We start from the raw sequence: 13,912 nt of genomic DNA on the forward strand, positions 1-13,912 counted from the left end.
ACGTGTCGGTATTTTGCAGTAATGCTTCGTCTGGTATCGACATCACGACCCACTGTCCACTTGTGTGGCCACAATGGTCAGTTTAACAACTCATGTGAACGTTAGTTTAGCACGAGTTGACTGAAATGGGAGCCCAGGGTCACGAGGGTCAGAGTTCTAATTACCAAAGTATCTTCGACGTCATTTGACTCGTTTGTGACAAGTGGTTTCGTCATAGAGACCACACAACTGAAATCTCAAAACTTCTTTTGCGGCTCTGGTGTTCCCGAGGTCAGATCAACAGGAGAGGTTTATGTCGTAACAAACAAAGCCAGGAGCGCCGTGTGATGTCATAATGATCCCGCTTCACTTCGCCAGGTGCGGAAGACAACAAAGCAGCAGACGTCAGCTGCAAACGATCGAGATGTTGATAACACTTGACCGAGACTTGTGTCCTATGAGAAGTCTTCTTGGGCAGTGGTACAGTCCAAGTCTGATGAAATGTTGGCACGACACTTAACCAAGTTTCACATGTATCCCTGACGACGTTCCACGTCAGCAAGCTACAATTTCAAGATTCTGGCAGACGTGCACTTTAAAAGCGCCAATAAAACCTCAACGAAATGAGCTGTGTGTGAAAAGTGTAGCAATCACGCAATCAGTTCCCGCCCTAACATTTACACCTTTTTAAATCAAAACAATCATTCTTCGCAAATAATCAACGCACAATGCCAAAGACAATGCCCATATATGCGATGATAAAAACCGACAATTACGTCACACTTAACTAAGTGGTCGTTTCCCGAGTCGGATTCTCAAAATACCTCGTCGTTTCGAGTGGCATTCGGAAGCGACAAAGATTTTCTACTCGAAAAACAAAAGCAACGATGGATCAAGCCACTTATATCACCGGGAAACATGCTTTAATTAATGCTGATCTTGTCCAAACGTGCAATGCATACAGTGACTGGTACCGTACCATACTGCGTTCCCACAGTGTCTAAGTAGCAATTTCTGCTCCTTCCAAGACGGTTGACAGGCTCGGGAGTAAATTGCGCAGCTATTTCACAAAACCACGGAGACGAACTGTGTATTACACACTCAAGTGTATTACGTCATTAAAACGACGTCATGGGAGTCGTCTTTTAAAGAAAAATTAAGAAAACACAGTTCTGCTTAGTTTGTTGTTGCTTTTGGACTTTCCATAAAACCAAAGCATGTAATCGCTCAGTTATTCTGCCACGCCTGCACAGCATCATTTGGGACCACAACACATCGTAAACTATCATCAAAGGCGGCGTTATGTTATTGCTTCTGCATTTTCCGGCTTCCCAGCCATTTAAAAAGCGAAAACGATAGTTTACATTACACGAGTCTGAATGTATTAAACATTCACACGAACGTTCATGTTTTATAGCCAAAATGCTAGCTATAACTTTATTACAACAAATTGAAATACCCCTTTTAGACGAAAAAGTTGTAAATGTTTTGTCCATAAGCGTGTTTTAACGACAGTCGTTTTGTTGCTATATCCGGTCTGTTCATTTTTGTGCGTTATTCTTTATCTTCGCTACCGTTATCAAAGAGGCAGTTATAAATGTCTATGTGTTATGTCTGTAGCACGAAATTTAGTTATTAAATACATTTGAATAAAATATTCAAAGAAATAGTTGGAATATTTAAAAAATAGTTGGAAACATATACCCCACGCATCGGTGTGAAATTAATTTCCTGACTTTGCGATAAAGACATCGCCAATTATGATAAGATTAAACAACAACAAACAGTGAAATCTGACCGCGAAATTAACAGCCTATAAAGTTAATGCCACGGTTAGTAATGGACGGTAAACAAACTTTAGAATGGATGCAACATATTTGCACAATTAGTACGAGAAACATTGTTCATAATATTTGTTTGTTTTTAATAAATAGAATAACATAACTAACTATAAGCTTATAGAATTTCTAACATGACGGTAAATGTAACAACAATTTAGAAACAATGTTACAAGAGAGAGCAAAGAACTTGTTTTAGACCAAAGAATCGACAGTTTAATACAAAAAAAAACAAAAATATCTAAGCCGGCAAAGAGTAAAACAAAAACCTCATAACGGCCAACTCCCTTTTAAATATCTAATTTAATTCGTAATTAATCATTTCTTTCACGGTTTTCACGAAGTAAGTTACACCAGAGGACTTAAATGACGAGTAGGCAAAACAACAGAACTTAGTTGATAGATTGGCGGCTTATGGTCGTTAAGAATGACCTATAGGTGAGAAGCACAGATGGTTGACGGGGCTACGGTTTACGCTGAGTTGTCACCCGATTCTAAGATTATCTACGAATGTTTAAAGACTTTGGTTGTAAATTATTTAACACACCTGCCTGTCCAGGTGGAATTGAACCTGCAGTAGTCAGCTTGTTTGTATTTTTAAAGCCACGTCAACAAAAATGACGTCAGCATATATGACGTCATTGTCGTTTTAGCATTGCATCAGCAATAAACAAAATTTTGTCAAAAGTGGGTTTAAAAATGCGTTTTACCACATATGACTTTAATTCCTTCTTATTGATACATAGAAAATATGTGGTGTTGTTATGTAACTGATACTTAGATCATGTTGAGTACATATCGCAATACCGAAGACGGTAGAAGAAAAATTAAAACAGATAACGACTTCCACATCCACAAGCATCGTTAACCTGTTCTAACTAATTGTAAAGGAGACGCGCTGGCGATTTACATTAAGACATCAAGTAACCGGTAAGGTCCCGTGAGCTGGTATTAAATAATGTATGCTGGCATTACATATAAGGATTTATTGGATCAAAATAAGATCTGTCGCGACAGGGACTCGTAACTAAATACGTGGAGCTTGACACTTGAACTTTTGCGAAAAGTTACAAATTCTCTTGGTGGAGATTATGGTAAAGCTTAAACGAGTAATTGTTTGATCCTACTGCTTCAACACGCTGCCCTTTGCCATATTGGTGATGACAGGCTAAGTGGTGTTAACTAGAATGATGATCTCGACTCATTGGCCGTATCCCGACGCCGGGTGAAACAATGAAGAATTATGTTATGCTTTGTAACTCGCTATTGGTTAATATGTAATTCCAGTTCTTTGATAATAATAACTAGAACGATGATCCAAACGGATTCAAACAACGAATGAAGAATACCCAAGATCGTATGCTCTATATAACACGTTTTGGTAACAAATGAGATTCCATTTGGATAGGGGACTGGTGATGCCATTTTATAAGAAATATAAAGAATACAATTTGTTAGACTTCATTTTTGTCGGTTACGTATTTGGTAGCACTTGATCGTAAACGTTTTTTTGTTAATACTCAATGCTAGTTCTTTTAAATAGGTACGGAATAGCAGTTATCTTAATAATGACAATATTTTACAAATAACCACCTTACAAAGTGGGCATGCCAATGGTAACACGTATAACTTCTGTCTGCGAGATTAAAACGCTTTCAGTCTAAAATTGTTTAAGGCCGGGTTAATAAAAAAACAGCAATAAGGCGAGTTAAAAAATATTCTACAAATTGTTACATTTCCCAATAAGAAATGCTTATACACCAGAGTGGTACAAGAGGTACCGAGTGTTGGTATAAGCAGAAACACTATCGCAAAATGCGGCTTACGGGCTATGAGGTGTCGAATTGTAACTTCGGCGGCTAAGCCAAATACTTGCTCAAGATTACGAAGGAATTCGGTAGGCGGATGATAAAAAGCAGCAAACATTACTTGGCTTGTTACTTATGAGTAAGAAGACTTTATAAATGCACCCACCATGCTATACATTGTAAGATGATAAGCATAATGAGACCTTGAAATCTGTGATCAAACATCAAGGCATCATGCAGTGTTTGCCAATAATGCTGTATAGGGGCAATAATCGGGATACGTCATTAAGAATATGGAACTAAATCCTATGCGAGGAAGGATTTTAAACCAACTTAATCCCTTGGTCAAGGTCTAATGGCTATAATCGCAGACTTGCGTTGATTGCTTAAGTAATTTACTCAGCTAGCATGGGATTTAAGAAGCTAAAGCATGCGAAGTATTGTGGGAAGCGTAATACTTTCACTAATGTACGTAGGTCTATGTTGGTCGACCAGCGCGTTTTTCAAATTTTTCAAAATCCCGTTTTTCAAATTCAAATAACGTATAAAATGTGCTCTCGTTGATTTACGAAGCTAATAAATAAAGAATTTGGCCTTATACAAAAGTGCATCAATTTCTAAGGCATTGCGCAATATTGGATGTCTTTTTTTTGCGTGTCACTTCTCCTTACCAAGATATTAAACCGATATATTTTGAAATCTAATCGTATTATGTTCACGAGTACTACTAAGCCATACACCCTCGTTTCAACCAAACTTAATAAGATGTGTTATATGTATATAGTTATTACATTTTTAAGTTTAAACTGTGGTATAAAATGCCCAACGACTTGTTTTAAAATGGAGTATGTTACATACAAAATATACGTTCGAAATATGCAAAAGGCGTAATTTTGAATAGGCCTATAAAACTGTATGGAAAAATATGTAATAAAGTTTACGATATACAAAATCGAACTTCCTAATGTAAACAGTCTAATAAAACACACTAAACAGAACACATACCGACAGCCAACGGGCGTAAAATATTTTAATTAAAATCTTGAAAGGACAAAAACGTGGCGCAGAAAATTACAAACATGTCTTTGTTTACACTGTCTTCTAGGAATCTAACACCGTCTAATTAAACTTCTCACAAATTTCTTCACGAACTGATAATTTTTACAAGACAAAACAAATAACAATAACAACCAGCAAATTTTGATTGATTTTTATGATTGTAACTAGTTTTGTTGAGTTTACACGAATAAGACGTTTTAAATGTTTGATTTATTACCAAACAAAAATCGAAATAACAGAAAAAACTTTGAACGTTACGAAACTTTAGTCGCTTAAGCGGAAAATTGAAAAAATACTGAGTAAAATTTATTGGCTATTATAGGATTATAGATACAAGGAGCGTCTGGTTTCTTATTTAAAATGATTGGCGAAGGTATAGGCGATTTGGCGTAAAATTAGTAACATGATGTTCATATAAACTCCGATTTGGGGGAAATGTAAACATTTGGATTAAAAAAATGAAAGTATTCAACTAAACAGCGGTGTTTTAGAGTCATGAGGATACGGTTATACATTTCTGTAAATAATTTTTAGACTATCTTCTTTTGGCGTGCTATACTGTTCCCTGTTGCAGCCATGTGTATTAGGTTTCATAATTCTAAATGAAATCTTCTGACAATAGTTTGTTTTTGTGATGATCTTTAAAGAACCAACGTTTCGTACATTGTATATGTCTCGCATATTAATAAGAGCCATTCAACTTATAAGCAAAATACCCCCCGCGTCGCACTGCGTGGTTCTGGACCAGAACTTGAAGCCAGAATAGAGTTATAAGAAAGGCATAGGACTTAAACTATAAAGTGGATTTAGGTGTACGGCAATGCTGGATTTTAAGCGACGGTTATTGAAGCATAAGTTAACCTGTAGTTAAGCAGATTTGGTTGTGTATTTTCAAATTCCTAATAGGTTTTACTTTACCACCAACACAGTAATCTAATTTGCGAATCCTTAGAGCACGTAAAACAACGCTAAACAAATACTGTGCAAAATTTCGTTACTTATTCAAATTAAAATAGATTTTTCCGTGTTTTATTTAACTATTTTTTTAGTGCATAACGTTGCACATGTTCCCGCATTATCTAAAGACTGTGTGAAATAGGATTGCAACATCATGGGTGTCTCATTAATTACATACACCTCGTGCTGTTATAAACAAAAGGACAATGACTCTTCCGTTTTAATACAAAAATTTCGCTAAAATTTAAACTTTGATTGACACTTTTTAAACCTCTTACCAAAATAACAAGGTTTTATGCCTTATATGGTCAAACGGACAATTTTAAGTCGTACACACGTTGGAATATAAGCAGCTTACAAAGTTTGAGACCTAACGTGGATTTTCTTCGAAAAAAATGATCTCTGTTATTGTTTATATGAAGCAGTTGTGGTATGAAAAACACTGAAAACTTGAAGCCTTTAAGAATATGCTGTTAGGATAAATTAGAACTCTCTGAAACGAGGAGCAAATACCTAAGTATTTACCAATGCAGAGTAAAAAAGTATTAGTATATACGATTACAAAGTTTATGTCTCAGCACCTGTGTATCAATACAACTAAAAAATTTATCAGAAAAAAAATCAAGTCATATGGTTTTTGGACATGAATCATAAATACATGCGGTAAACACGTAATTCATACCAAATATGAATTTAAACCAGTCATAACTTGTAATAACCGGTTTGGGCGAGCGAAATTTTGTACTAGGTTCCCAGGTCTGGTTTGTGACGTCACAGTATCAAAGACACGCGTGTCAGATTCGAAATAATTGTTGTTAATGATGTTTCTATGGTGGGTCTCGTGTCGTTTTGACAGGAGGGCGACGCATTGTTACGACACAGAGAAGAGAATCGATATCAGTGTCGACAACAAGATGCATTGTGACGTCACAGCACGTAGAATAGAGTTCAAACACAGGTCACTCGAACACGTGATTGACAGCAAACAAATGTAAATTATACAAGTAACAACAAATTTTATCATTTTTTGTTGTTTTACTCTTTCGTTTTTTGCCCAAAGACCGTATGCTATACTATACTGCGGTGTAAGATACCGGTAGCGCATAATATTCCCTATTTCCTAATCGCATTTTCATATTCTTGAGAATACGGTTTTATGAATCTGTAAATATTTTTGTTTACTACCAAATGAAACGGTAAAACAGAAAAAAACATCTCACTATAGTTATTTACACAAACACCAAATACACAAAATACTTTGGAAACCGATAAGTCGAAAATTTTGGAAAAGATTATAGCGCTACTAAGTAAATTACCCCCACCATATAATATAATCCAATCAAAATATTTGCAAATCGAACGATCCACGTTTTTCCTTATTTAGTTTACGAACTTTACGCTACAGACTGGTTTCCATGCATTGCAAGCAAAACACGTTGCAATTTTATGAATGAAATTGTTTTTACGCGTAATGTGTATTGTGACATAATAACTGTGGGACTATAACCTTTTATCTACGTAACAATATATTTCTGTTCGCTCGAATGTCCTTTTCGAACCATATTCGTTTGTGTTCCGGCTGTGACGTCACAATTGTCGCGCGACAAGATTCAAATAGAATGATTGACAGCAAATAACCCAGGTTCCCAAGTCATGAGCGACCATTGTTATTATCCAAGCTTGTACGATTGTTTCCCGTGACGTCATAATGAAGCGATACTTCCGGCGAAGAAAGGCGTTTATGACGTCACAATACACAGCGTCATCGCATTTCGAACTCAAAATCTAAGTTTAAGATCCAGTAGTTACAAAATACGATTCGACCCAAAAGTATTTAATTTGTCTTTTGACCCGACTGCGCGGTCGATCAGATACCTAGTGTGACGTCACAGACGGCATTGTGCAGAAGTGACAGGTCATGGGAACGTAAGATGAAACCAAATGTTAAAAAAAAAAAGTTTCGAGTTTCATCAAAAATGTTCGGAAGAAATTTGACCAGTAACCGGTGCATACGGTATGTGGGCATGTGTGTGGGAATTAGGTGTGGGGGTTAAGACGCGTGTTGCTTGTATTTGTAATGCAATGCGGGTACGAAGTAACTTAGTCAAATTCAAGTTACAAAGCTAGGGTGTATAAAGAAATAGCATAGCCTATACTCAATTTAAAAGTACCGATTTTTGAGTATATTGGCCATGATTGAAATATCACCTCACAACGCTGCAAAGTGACGTCACATTATCGCTGTGTCACGTCACAGTGACAGGGGCGATTACGTCACAACCGTCTTATCTAAACGAAGTGTAAACGACTGGTTATTGTCGGGTTGTCCAGCGCTGTGGTAGAATGATAACAATGCGTCGATTAATAATTTGCTCTAACTCGAGACTCGTTGTCGCCATTTGCACAATGGCGAATCGCGCCTTACGCGATGCCCATTGTTGACGTCATCCATTAAAGCTGCCGCTGTGCCAATCAAACTGTGAAGCATTGTGATCAAACAATGCCCTTGCACAACGAACGTCTACGCGGGTGAAATTCCGGGACAAAACTACCGGATGCATTAGACCGTGGCGGGGAAATAATAATATGCGATATTTATGTTGGGAATTATCGCAGGTATCATTGGATTTGGGAGACTTGTATAGAGGTAAGTAAATGGTAACCACACAAAGCACTATAATATACGTAGCGAAAATGATTTCCGATTTTAACCCCTCTCCCCCAAACAAAACGGCAAAAAGCGGCAACATCGGTTTGTACTTATTCGTTAGATATAGAAACGGCAACTGCGTGTATCGATTCCACCGATTCGAATGCACTGTTACGTCACAGGAGGCAAATACGAGTTACAAATAGAAAAGGTTTTTTAAAATACAACATTTTAAACAAGTGTAAACCTAAATTTAGTAACTGTAAGCTTTAATTAACATGGATCTAAGTGCACGGTAAAGTTAGAAAACAAGACAATTTTTTTGAGCGTATCACTTGACAATTAAAAATAGTTAAGAAATCAAACTAAAACTGCATCTTTACGATTAAAATCAGGACTATAAAATTAAGTCTTTTTAATTCTTAATTTATAAAAACAAGTTATTTAATGTAAATTAGCGAATTACTTCCTTTTTCGATGAATTATTAGCAGTTTTCTGGCGCGAATTGAACCAAGTTTGGCACCTATGCTTCGCTACCTGTAGTAGGAAGTGTCTGCGGCCACAAATATGCGAAGAAATGACTCGTACAAGAAAACCAGACAAATATTTTTCCGGTTCAGATTTAGCCAGTCGACCCAAAAACATAAAACTTACAAAACTTGCTGTTTCAGACACGACGAGTCCGCTACTTGAGTTTTAAGTTTAGTTTAAACTAATTGATATTATCAGTAGGAATTATCAAATAATTTGATCGATTGGTTTTTTTTGGAGAAAGTATGTTTTAAGTAAAACTTAATTAAAATTTAAAATGGGAAAAAATGTGTTTTCGGATAAACTTAAAATACGGAATAAAATATAAATGAAGCATTTCACAGATTTTGCAATGAAATTACAGAAAACGGCGCCCGCGTTGTTATAGACAATTGATTATAAATTGTTAACAATTGAATGAAATCGTTTGAAATTTTCAAGTCTTGCGTAAAACGCCCAACACAATTTATACCCAAACTCTTTGCTTGAATTAGATTATAACACGTTTAAAGGTGATATTTAAGACTACGCCATTCTGTTCACATTATTATTATTTCTAACAATATTTCTTCGCATGTTATGTATATTTCCCGAAACAGGTAATAATCATACTCAATAAGTTGTGGATAGAATAAGAATACGTTACACTGGACGCATGAACGCCATGTTGGGGTAATTGCCTTAATCTGGCCTAAATGCCAGGTCCTACACTGGGACTTCACCCATATAGAATAGAATAATATTCACACTTGTTAAAATACAATTCACTTACAGAGTCCTGAGAGAGCTCAATCCTTGAAAAGCGTGATCGTCAATTGTTGTGATTTTATTCTGTTGCAGATACCTATGAAAACATAAGGTTTGTCAAATTGAGCAATGAGTTTTTAAATTTCGAAAAAGTATTTTGAATAATTAGGCATTAATCAAAAAGAACGATTTTTTTTAGAAGCGCAAAGAAATATATATTTGTAAAGATTGTAAACTATTTTTTTTTAATAAAAAAATAAACGAATCGATTAAAGGTATTTTCGAATGATATATTTTTATGTTTTAAGAACGAATAAAATTTATTTCAAATTACGTCGAAACAAATGCAGAAAATTGCAAAAAGGCACTATACTTTTTGCGCAGTCTAGTCTGCCTAAATTTTAAAAAGTTGTAATAAAATTTGGCAGCTAATATGTTTTGGGTTCGAGTCCCAAGAGGTTAGGTAAGGTTCACTAGGTTTCAGTTGAAAATAACTGAAACTATTTCAAGTTTTGCATTCAATTTTAGCCGAAGATTTGTAAATTAGCTTTTAAAATTTGAACTCGTAGCCAGATTTTAGCAACGTAATTATATAATTGGCCGTAAATAAGGCATGTATGAGGAATACGCTTATTTTGAAAGTTTTGCGAATATTATTTTACCGATTTTTGGCAGGTGTAGTGCGTGTTTGTAGGTTTTTATTTTCAGACTTCATTAAAATTTAATCTGCTTTCTATGTTTGCGATTTTTCATAGAAACACTATTAAAGAAGCGCCTGGACGTCGCCCAGGTTCGGCGCCAGTGTAAACAAATGATATTGTGACGTGATAAGCAGCGTGAAACGTATTAGTTTGACCCACGCCACGGGGCGTGTGAACAACCAGCCAAAACTAAACGCTTCTCACAAAGTTCGTGTAACTCGTCGATTACATTTCAAATGCTTTATTCTAACCCACTAAACCGTGTGTAATCAAAATCGATATCCGAACTCGTGTTTTCGACTTTGAAAAACACTTTTTGGAGCAATTACTTAAATTCAGGTCTACAACGACCAACAAGGTATTTTACGCATCTCAAAATTTCCCGGTATTTTGGCGAAAAATTTTACGGTCAAAAATCAGGCCCTTTATTGGGTCTGAAAGGGGCTACGGAAATATTAGACAAGCATGAATTGCACTAATGTGAAATGAGGCGACAAATTGGATACAAATGTTTTAAGTCCCAAGCGTAAATTATAGTTAAGCGTAACCAATGACTTTTGACCTAAAATACTTTCGCATTGGGATTGATTGAAAGTTGTGATTGGTAGAAAAACACGTGGTTGCTTATGTCGTATTCATACATATAGATCGGGGTTAAGACGGGATACTGCGCATAATATCCCATATTTCCTGATCGTGTTTTTAACAATAAACAACGCTTTTTTATAGTCGCGAAAAAAGGGTTAAATATTTCTGTAAATAGTCTACCAAATGGGACGATAAAGTAGAATGAGAACATAGCAGACCATCTTACCTAAACTACTGTATTTCTAATTGGTAGTGTTTGGTTGATTTGAAATATAGCAAGTCGATCATTAATCGATAAAACAATGAATTTAAAGTGAATCGTGATGTTGAATTGACGACACAATGATAGTTAGTGGTTTTAGAATTTACCAACGTTTTAAATCAGGAGCGAACTTCGATATTTCGAAAATAAATCGTTCAACACGCGATAGCCGCGAACCGGACGATTTATCTGCGTCACGTGATAAGAATGCCCTCTGTGACGTAATTATGGCCACTTCGAGATGCCACCAGCATAGGCGTAGAAGTAAAGCGGTTTGGAGCGAGTAATTTTAATTTTTGGCTAAATTAAACCTTTAATTCGTGACCTTACCAGTTTGTAATGTAGTCACGACAAATAGATTTAAAAACAGGATAGAAAATACAGCAAAAAATAATAAAAAATCGGGATAATTTCAAATATATATACCATATAAAACAAAAAATCTGCAATTTATTTGCAATATTGAAAATAATGCTACGTACAGTTTTCGAAGATGGGTAAGTCCCGATAAATCATTTCTTGTAATTTGAGTTATGTTGTTTCTATGTAGCTCCCTGTAAATTAAATAAACGTTTATAAAGGCGAGGTCTATTTACATGTGTATTGTTTATAAGATACAGTGCAAACACAACACCGTTACGTGGATTTTGAAGTACTAACCAGATTACTAGAAAATAAACTAGGAAGTTATAAAAACATATAATACTGCGCAAAAAGTTATACATTTTACAAGAGTTTTCAGTATGCAAAAAATGATAAACTATACTCCGTATTTTTTAAATGTAGGGCTCTTAGCATATTTACACCAAATTCCATACAAATATAGAAAGAATATAAACTTACAGTCTTTCTGTGACTTGGGGTATGTTACGTGGTATGTAGGTAAGACTTCGGCCAGTACAAGTAACTGTTTTGCCGCGACATACGCATTCATTCGGGCATGCGTTTGTAAATCCGTTGTAACAGACCGTAAACAAGAACAAAATTTTCCACATTCTGCTATCGTTCTTGCTCTAATTAAAACGAAAAACACAAATTTTAAACCTAAATATTTTAAAATCAACAAACACAAGTGTACAATACGAAGACGTAATAAATACGTTACGAATCCGATTATTTCGTAATTGCTCAAGACTCGACGTCACACTACACCGATAATCATTATTCTGATGTAATAATTATTTAAAAAGCAAAGGTTATCATAGGTCAGTAACCTTCTAATGCAAAAATTACGTAATTATCTGACCATAAAATAAAACTTAAAGAAGACTAAAAAAACGTATTTGATTGCTAATCTTACTGAACCAAAGGTGCTTAAAATGTTCTGCCTTTACGCCTTTAAAACCTGCACTATACCTCGCTAGCTAAATTGCAATGCATACAACGACTTGTACCATCGGCAAATAAAATATAACCTGCGGGAATACGAGACCTGCAATCCCGCGTATAATCCGCACCAAAGTCGACCTCTCTCCTACAATGCAGGCGACCGGCTCGCGACTGACGGCCGCGTACGACCTGTTTTATTTTCCAGTGACGTCATATACACCGCTCTTTTTTCTCTCCGATCGCGAAGCATTTGAAATTCGCGCAGCGCTCGCGTGGAAGTATTCACAGCTTAACAATATCCTTTGCAATCTAGCTACAAACGCAAATCACATTTCAAAAATCAAATATTTTTAATTGTTTGGTATTACATGCCAATTATACTTGTCTAAATATGCATACCGTAAATGATTAAATTAATGATGTTTGTTTCGATCAATTAGCTTCAATAATGAGTATAATATGTTGCGTAAATATGAAGAAATTCAACTCATTTATCTTTGCACAGCGGGACGACAGTCGTTAAAACACGGGTGTTTTGTTTCATACACCTCGTGCCTGCTTACGAGTTAACCACAAATGTAACTTCGTGGGCGATGTTGTCTACACTCTACACATACGCATATATTGCCCAGAGAGTGCAAATAACTAAGCGGTACACTCTCATATTATAAATTATATTGCTTGCATAGCTCTCTCCAGGGAAAACGCCAAGGTATACAGTTTCCACACTATAGAACTCTGTCTCTACTCGATTACTAAGACTATAAGCACCGAATTAAATATTTATATTAAATAATACCAAGTTATAAGTTATGTGTATATGTCTATCCATGCGGGCGTGTTATACGATTGAATTTCGTTTACTATAGATTAACAATTTGGACATATTTTTAACACGCTATTGGATATTTCCAATTGCAAACGTAAAATTTGTTCCCTTATTTATCCTCGCGTGGTGGTAGAACGCTCAGGTTGTAACGTAGTCCTATTGCGCACTATATGCATGGTGGCTTCATACATTCAGAAAAGTAACCCAATTACATTATCAACCACCAACAAAAAAAAACTCAGAATGTTGCATACATGGTAACTCGTATATAAGCGGGCACGAGGTGTATGAAACAAAACACCGGTGTTATAACGGCTCTCGTTACCCTGCCATGCAATTCAAGTATATGCATGAACAGAGAATCGCAATATACCAATGCAGGGTTTTATAGTTACCATACGAAGCCACGCCTTCTTAATATATTCATTAAATTAAAACCAATCTAAAGCCAGTCCCTCAAGACACCGTTGACTGAATACACATAAATAATATTATCGTCTCCCTACATTACTATATGAGTAATAAAACAACCCAATTACATATCAACACTTAAGATATATACGCTTTATTAATGCAACGTCATATAGTTTTATAATTACAAGGTATTAGAGGTTAATTTACAAATATACAAGG

General features: G+C 35.7%; 1 protein-coding gene across 2 annotated transcripts in view; it reads right to left on the bottom strand.

Moving 5' to 3' along the window:
- LOC100184475 (slit homolog 2 protein) overlaps positions 1-12,144 on the bottom strand; it is a 43,925-nt gene extending 31,781 nt beyond the window's left edge. For both annotated transcript variants that reach the window (XM_026835408.1, XM_018813017.2), the window contains exons 1-3: positions 11,965-12,144; positions 11,604-11,675; positions 9,596-9,667 (exon numbers count right to left, since the gene is read on the bottom strand). In XM_026835408.1, the coding sequence (XP_026691209.1) occupies positions 9,596-9,667; positions 11,604-11,675; positions 11,965-12,116 (296 nt within the window). In that variant the 5' untranslated portion in view covers positions 12,117-12,144. The remainder of the gene's footprint in view (positions 1-9,595; positions 9,668-11,603; positions 11,676-11,964) is intronic.
- Between the last annotated feature and the right edge of the window lie 1,768 nt (positions 12,145-13,912).

Source organism: Ciona intestinalis, chromosome 8 (genome assembly GCF_000224145.3).
Source record: "Ciona intestinalis chromosome 8, KH, whole genome shotgun sequence".
NCBI classification, from domain to species: domain Eukaryota; kingdom Metazoa; phylum Chordata; class Ascidiacea; order Phlebobranchia; family Cionidae; genus Ciona; species Ciona intestinalis.